Source organism: Coregonus lavaretus (genome assembly GCF_964263955.1).
Source record: "Coregonus lavaretus genome assembly, chromosome: 34".
Classification (NCBI taxonomy): domain Eukaryota; kingdom Metazoa; phylum Chordata; class Actinopteri; order Salmoniformes; family Salmonidae; genus Coregonus; species Coregonus lavaretus.
The window spans coordinates 5,591,523-5,599,595 of record NC_140021.1 but is presented as its reverse complement, the minus strand read 5'-3'; the positions used below and the strand labels follow the sequence as shown (position 1 = coordinate 5,599,595).

The window sequence follows — 8,073 nt, the reverse complement described above, 5'->3', positions numbered from 1 at the left end:
TTTTGATCAATTCAAATTTAACTTTCACAGTTAGTGGTAGCCTGATGTCCGAAATGATATATTTAATTTAAACTGCCTTATTTGCGGTTATGCAATGTAATACGCGAATGACGCCCTCAATAACAAATGGCACGCTTGGTTGTTTGATCTATAAACAGTGACAGATACACTCTATTAATTTCTATTGTGTAGTGTGCTTTGCCATTTGTAGGTAAATATAACAACAACTGTTAAGCGATAGCCTAATGATTACACAACTTAGGCCTTCTGTGAAAAGGGAATGTACGCAATGAATAATGGAAAGCAAATATATTTTGATTTCACTTGAAGGAAAATAATAATTGAAAAAAGTGGATAAAACCGTATCGAGTTTTGATCAGCCTAGTAACTGCCAATTTGGCTAACGGAAACATGCAAATCCCTGACATGCGTCAAATGTAAAATACTTTCGGGAAAAAATCCAAACTATTACCATGCCTGATCAGATTCCCGAATAAAAGAAAAGTGAATAACATTCCACAATAAAACAAAAAGGTAAATTCGTAAAGACATGGGTGTATCCTACAAAAATATAGGCCTATAGGCTGAAACATGAAATTCGTTAACAATGCCCATGACTGATGATTTGTTTGTTGTTAATGTGCAGCCCTGGTTGTTTTGATGTTTACATGTCAGTGTGGCTTAAGGTTTACATACAACAACTCCTAATGATCTCAGATAGATCACTTGACACCTGACACTGTAGGCTACTTGTGTAGCCGTTGACTGTGGTTATTTCACATTCAGATTACTCACATACATTTATGCTGATTTATGAGCTAATCGTTAATCCTAACCAACAGGTTTGAAATTTACAACACATATACTTTTCCTGCCAGAACTGCAAGCATCATCGCCCAAAAAATCACGGAAACAAATAGCCTATAGACCTATTTCCATCGTTTTAAAGTTACACAATTCAAAGTTTATTTGCCACGTGCACAGGATACAACAGGTTGAAAACAGTACAGTGAAATTCTTACCTTTGGAGCTCTTTCCCAACAATGCGGTGATAATAATAATAATAATAATAATACAAATATAGATAATAATATAAAATCTAATAAAATAAATAACGTAAGAGTAAAAACCACACAAGAACTACGATGAGGGATAAAGAAACGTTTGTCAGCGGCCTTGGGTAATTTCATGACGTTTGAATGTATTCAAGATCAACATAGATATAGGCAACAGCATAGGTAATTGTTTTTGGTGTTTCATACATACACAGTGCTAGGAAGGAATGCTCCGGGAAACCGCCAAGCAGTAGGATAAGTGGAGGGCAGCGCCACGGTTCAGGTGAATTGAAAGTGCACAGTGCTCAGCCTCAACAGAGCTGAGGCTAGAAAGATTTTCTAGCCCTGCCTCCTCCTCCTTTACATAGACGAGACAGCCCTTACCTGTAGACTTAGTCATTCACCTTGCTACTCCCCTGGCTTCGCTCAACACTCCTCGGGACGCAAGGGAACCTTGGATTAACACCGATAAAAGACAGGGGATACAAGGTGCGCGTCTAGGGGACGGTATCTGTAGGCCTATTGATGGTTCCTGCTATGAGTCAAGTTAAAAAACCGTAAAATTGTGAGAATCTTACAAGATGTCAAAGTCCTCGGAACAGTTTGATGACCCGGACTGTGTTTGTTCCTTCGGTATGAAGTTAACGTGGGATATCAACGACCCAAAACTGCCTCAGGTATGTAAAAATCTCTCATTATGACAGTTTACGATACACTTTAGAATATACGCTATTCAATAATATATATTTACATTTCCACATTATATAGCACTTGATAATCAAAATATGTCAAGGTAAAATCGAATAAATCATTGTTTCAATTTGTAGCCTAAAGATATACAGAGTTCAGGATAAATTAGTTTGCACGCAGATTGTCATGATTTGCCTAATATGCTTTCACAACTCAGCTATAAGATATTCATTTGCACTTTATGGCCATACCTTCGGATCTCTCCACAATCAAAACGTATTTTAGCCAGGTATATTCTAATCATTGGCCTGTAATTTTCGTGTATAACCTTATTATCCATTTAGAAAGCACTTGAAAATAAGGAATCTATCCAAATCTATATTTCCCCCTAATTCTGACAGGACACAAAGCAGTATGATGCATTTCAGGAGTGGACGGATGGGTATGTTCGTTACATCTACAGTGGGGAGGACAAGAACGCACAGCGCCACCTGAGCGGATGGGCAATGCGGAACACCAACAACCACAACTGTCAAATTCTCAAGAAGTCCTGCCTGGGCGTTGTAGTCTGCGGCCGAAACTGCACGCTGGCTGACGGAAGCAAACTCCAGCTCAGACCAGCGATCTGCGACAAAGCACGACAAAAACAACAAAGTGAGTAAAGGCATTATGCACAGCTGTATTGCATGGTGTACACCTGCCGACGCGTCTCATCGGAAAAAGAATGAAAACATTATGCCACTGTAACATTAACAATGCAGCTATTGGTGCTGTATCAAATTATTCATAATGATAGCCTACTTATTGGGCCTGTCGACTATGTCGACTATTTTTGAGAATATAACCCCACTCTGGAAATATATATTAAACGTTACATCAGGTGTAAACACTTGGTAGGCTACATCTGACTCATTCATTCAGTCATCACATTGACACACTATATAAAATGTGACACTTTGTGCTTCATCATAATATCCTCACTTATGCTGTAGTAGTAGAAACAAAGTTTGCTGAAGTCGAGATACTTAAAGCGTGAGAATAGCCTACAGGAGCGGTCAAAATGTATGGAAAACATTCTTGGTTGTATTTTGAAAAACCAATTAGGTTCTTGGTGTGCTCAGACTATAAAGTTCGTGGTAACATAATAAACAGCTTTATATATAGAACACCTAGTTAAACAACTTCTATTAAACAATATTGTTGGTCTGACTGAAAAAAAAATAAAAAATAAGGTATGTGTCTAATTTAAAATAAAAGCCCTCACTGTAAAAATACACACACACATTTATATATATATATATATATATATAAATGTGTGTGTGTATTTTTACAGTGAGGGCTTTTATTTTGTATCTTATTAATTATTTCACTTGTGACCACTCTCCACACTATGTTTGTCCTCTCACATCCAGAAAAGTATAATAGTTAATAAATAATCGTACAATACTAGAATACAAAAGTCCCTTTTATACTATCAGCCCAAAGTGAAGCCAAATGCAAAATGAATTAAGCATTTATTTGAAGCATGGAGTGAATCTGTTGTAATATGGCCTTGTTTAAAACTGTGTGGTTGTTTAAAACTGTGTGGTTGTTTAAAACTGTGTGGTTGTTTAAAACTGTGTGGTTGTTTAAAACTGTGTGGTTGTTTAAAACTATGTGGTGGTTTAAAACTGTGTGGTGGTTTAAAACTGTGTAGTTGTTTAAAACTGTGTGGTTGTTAAAAACTATGTGGTGGTTTAAAACTGTGTGGTGGTTTAAAACTGTGTGGTGGTTTAAAACTGTGTGGTTGTTTAAAACTGTGTGGTTGTTTAAAACTGTGTGGTTGTTTAAAACTGTGTGGTTGTGTGTACTGGTGGTTGTTCTCCAGAGAAGCTGTGCCCCAGCTGTAGCTCTGCTCTGGAGCTGATGCCATGCAGAGGACACAGTGGCTACCCCGTCACCAACTTCTGGAGAATAGATGGAAAAGTCATATTCTTCCAGGTTTGTGGGCTCATATTCTCAATTGAGATTCCGGTAACACTTTATTTAAAGGTTTTCCTTCCTTTTAAACCATTAATAACCTATTTGTTGATCATCATGTATAAAGCATTTATTACCTATAAAGACCATGTACAATATATTTTTTTGTACTTACTTCATGTGATGGTTAATATACTATAGATGTTTAGCGGTTTTTAAGCAAATCTGCAAGTAAAGTGTTAAGGTTTTAGTATTGCAATTTTTTGACAATGAATTAGCAATTAGCATGGGTTCATAGATTTGATATTTGATCAATAAAATCTGAAGGCAAAGAATTTTAATTCATGATAAAAACAATACAAAATCCAAGTGCGTGACCAAAGGTTTTCTAAATTATTTCAAGAAAGTAACAATCGTAGTATGTGTTGATGTGATTGCAGGCTAAGGGAGTCCATGACCACGCCAGACCAGAGAGTAAGTCTGAGACGGAGGCCCGGAGAAGTGCAGTGAAGAGGAAGATGTCCTCTCCACACTTCTCCCAGAAGAGGAGGCTGGTAGAATCAGATGTAAGAGCATTTACCCTCCATGGTCATATATGCACTCTGAATTATGTCTACCTGGTTCCTCTCAATTGTTTTCCTATAGGAAGATGTTTCTTGCCACTGTTGCCTTTGCTTGCTCGTTGTGGTTGTTTAGACTGGGTGGCTCTCTGATACAATAAGCACTTTGTGACCTGCACCTCGAATACTGTAAAAGCCCTATGCACCTACAAGGAGATTGCCAAGTAAAGAATTCACAAAATACACACATGCCATTTATTCCATTAGATGCAGTGGACTTGACTAGCCTATCACTAATATGTACTGTTGTGTACTATTACTTCTTCAGACTGGGAGATACCATGACCTGGGCGCTCCCTTCCCCAACCTGCACCAGCTGTCCTGCATGGAGGGCCCTGACCGCTTCAGCATCATCCCTGAGTCCAACTTCCCCTTCCAGAACCCTGAGCCCTACAAGACCCAGCACTACCCGCCCTTCCAGAATCCTGAGCCCTACAAGTTTGCCTACGACTCCCACACCACCCTGGGCGAGGCCCCCTCCACGCTCCAGAAGCCGGCCAACCACCGTCTGTACATGCCCCGGCCTCCATGTGGCTACGACTTTGCTGTGCCTGGCTATTTAGGCTCTGGCTCCTACACAGCCCTCTACAAGGACCCCAGTAGCCCCCAGGCAGAGGCCCCTGAGCCCAGCAAGGTGAGCTTGGGCCTGGGTACCAGCACCACCACACCTCACACCACCAGCACCCTTTCGGGTCATGACCGCAGCAGCTACGACACTACCAGCAGCAAGCATCACGGCTGGAAGCAGATCCTGGGCAAGGGGACATACGGGGAGCGATGTGAATACGGGCAGCTCCCTGGCAACGCCAACCACCACTACTACAACAGTGAGTATCCGTGCAGGACCCTGACGGGCCCGGTGCCAGCCACGCCCGCCTCCCTGCAGACCATCATCACCACCACCACCAAGGTGTCCTACCAGCCCTGCCTCAAGCCCTCTGTGGTCAAATATGGCGATAACATCTACGACGTCAAGGGCCTGCCCAACTGCAACTCCCTGCTCGAGGACAGCTCGCCCACCTCCTACTCCGATCTAAAGATTCCAGAAGATTCCGGGGTCATCAAGTCGGCGCTGTCGTACCAACCGGAAACCCTGCCAGCCAAAATCGAGAGGGCAGAGAACTTTGACACTTACCGATACAGCAACTACGCGTCCAACAGCTATCCCGACAGGGTTTCTCATCCGCTTAGATATGACGGAGTAGGGTACTAAAAGCTCACCAACAGAACGAATAAGAGGGAGATATGACGGAGGAGTACGTTTGATAGTTGTGCCCTGTATACAAATGATCAGAATGAACACTTGGAGCAGACTTATTGACACCTTTTATCAGGTTTGTGAATATCTATTGTTATTTATATATTTGAGGTGTTGGAATGCATTTGGACTGCTAGTGATGACAGTCATCTAGGATGTTCACAACATTTCCCAATTTGCATTTAATGCATAAGGAAAAGCCACAATGCAGTTATTATGTAAATGTAAATATTATGCAGGTTGACCTTTATTGTCATGAGACTTGCCCTGGAGGCAGAACTGAGCGGTTTCTGCTAGATGGGCCAGCTGCAAAGTCAAAATTGGCAATATCTTAAACATTTATGAAAACAACAAATTTGCTTTTTGGTCTTAAAGGGATACTTCGGGATTTTGGCAATGAGGCCATGTATCTACTTCCCCAGAGTCAGATGAACTTGTGGATACCATTTTTATGTCTCTGTGTCCAGTATGAAGGAAGTTAGAGGTAGTTTCGTGAGCTAAGGCTAAATAGCGTTAGCGCAATGACTGGAAGTCTATGGGTATCTGCTAGCATGCTAGGCTCTAGGGTTAGCAGTGTGGTTGGGTTAAGGTTAGGTTTAAAATCAGATTTTATGACTTTGTGGCTGTGTCAGCTAGTGACCACTCTGCAGAGCTGCCTCCTGTACACGAGTCATCCCAATAAATGCCAACCTGCAGTTATTATGAAGTCCCCTGTAGCTCAGTTGGTAGAGCACGGCGCTTGCAACGCCAGGGTTGTGGGTTCGTTTCCCACAGGGGGCCAGTATGAAAAATGTATGCACTCACTAACTGTAAGTCGCCCTGGATAAGAGTGTCTGCTAAAATGTAAAACAAAATATTGCCTTTGGATAAATAAATAAAAATCTGATTTTTTTTTTTTATAGAATATGAATATGTATTCTTAAGGTATTTTGTCTGTGTTACAATATCACGTTATATTCCGATGGCACTGGAATAAATGTTCTATAGACTGGGACGGGCTACAAAAGCATAATGAATGTGCTCTTGGTACCAGTGCAACTGTAAGTGCAGTCTTGTGGGTGCAGGGTTGTGGGTTCGTTTCCCACCGGGGGCCAGTATGAAAAATGTATGCACTCACTAACTGTAAGTCGCTCTGGATAAGAGCGTCTGCTAAATTACTAAAATGTAAAATGTCTTGAACTGTACAGTCTCTGAACATAATTATGTGACATTAAAATTCAATGAGCTCCCACCATAGATTTGACACATTCTGATTTTGTGGTTATGGCCTTTGTTTTGTTCCAATTATCATTAACCTCCAGCCCTTTGAAAGACCTTGCAATTTAAACAATGTCGGCTGCTTTAAAACACTGGGGGGACGAGGACAATAAGACAAAACACGTAGGCTACTTGCCACCCCACAAATACAGTACACACTTACTCATTCAGAAAAGGATGTACTCGTGTCAAAAGGGATGAAGTTGGGTAATTCATCGTCAGGTTTGCTATCCGGACGCGTTTAACCTTGTGGTTCAGAGGCGCCCTGACAAGTATTTCCCTCCATTTTAGGGTAGGGACGAGAGAGAGAGCGATATGTCTTTGTCCTTCCATTCGAGAATGCCGGTAACACAGATCGCTGACAGTATCTCTCCTCGCGGCCGGTTCAGCAGGGAAGCGGCGCCGCTTCATTTCGCTGACTCCGCCGGGGAGTTTTCCCGTCTCGATAAACAAATGACTCACTATTATTGTAATGACAGAGGTGGTGTGAGCCATGAATCAGTTTGTCCATATGTGGAGGAGTAGGTAACACCAGGGATGTGATCCTTTTTAGCGTAACTGTGTGCTGACTGGAGACATAACTGTACCCCTGTCAGACAGACAGATCACAGACTGATAACGCTCTGTCTCAATATTTCGGAAAGCTAAGGCTGTGACGATTATGGAATTTTGGGTAACGATTAATTATCACACAAATCGCCATGGTTCTTGACATAATTGTCATTTTTGTTGAAAAATGTTTTGAGCTTGTAATGCATCATAATGCATCTTTTACAATTTTCTACGACATACCTAATGAATACAACACAGCTTTGGTGACTCCCCTGTCTCAAAAACAACTCGTTTTAACCGATTGGAACTTTTGGAAACTAAGCTTCTCATCCTGACCGTGCCGGTTTGCTCGCAAAATGGGTTTACCCACTTCATGTAAAAATGAAAAACTGCTATTGGGTAAACTATATCTACTTGAATATGACGATTATTATTTTTAGTTCACATTTATTGTACACAATTTTCAGTTACAGGATTATACAGTAATTGTGCCAGCCCTACAGAAAGTTATTACCTTGTATTGGCTTACTTTTACAGAGACATAGCTTCTTCTGGATAGTTGAGCTGGATGTGTAGGCCTACACCTAAAATGCAGCGTTTTGACAGCAAAACACATTTCATATACAACATGTTTGTAAAAACGTTGAAATGTAAGGTAGAGCTCATGAGACTACATAGGCAG

The 8,073-nt window shown here is 41.1% G+C and overlaps 1 protein-coding gene across 1 annotated transcript; it reads left to right on the top strand.

Moving 5' to 3' along the window:
• Window positions 1-1,636: 1,636 nt before the first annotated feature.
• On the top strand, window positions 1,637-5,537 carry LOC311108887 (chorion-specific transcription factor GCMb-like; the record flags this gene model as incomplete). The annotated part of the gene is made up of 5 exons (XM_084151678.1): window positions 1,637-1,732; window positions 2,147-2,399; window positions 3,613-3,725; window positions 4,145-4,270; window positions 4,593-5,537. 5 exons carry the CDS (start codon window positions 1,637-1,639, stop codon window positions 5,535-5,537), a joined length of 1,533 nt encoding a protein of 510 aa, XP_084007804.1.
• Window positions 5,538-8,073: the final 2,536 nt, after the last annotated feature.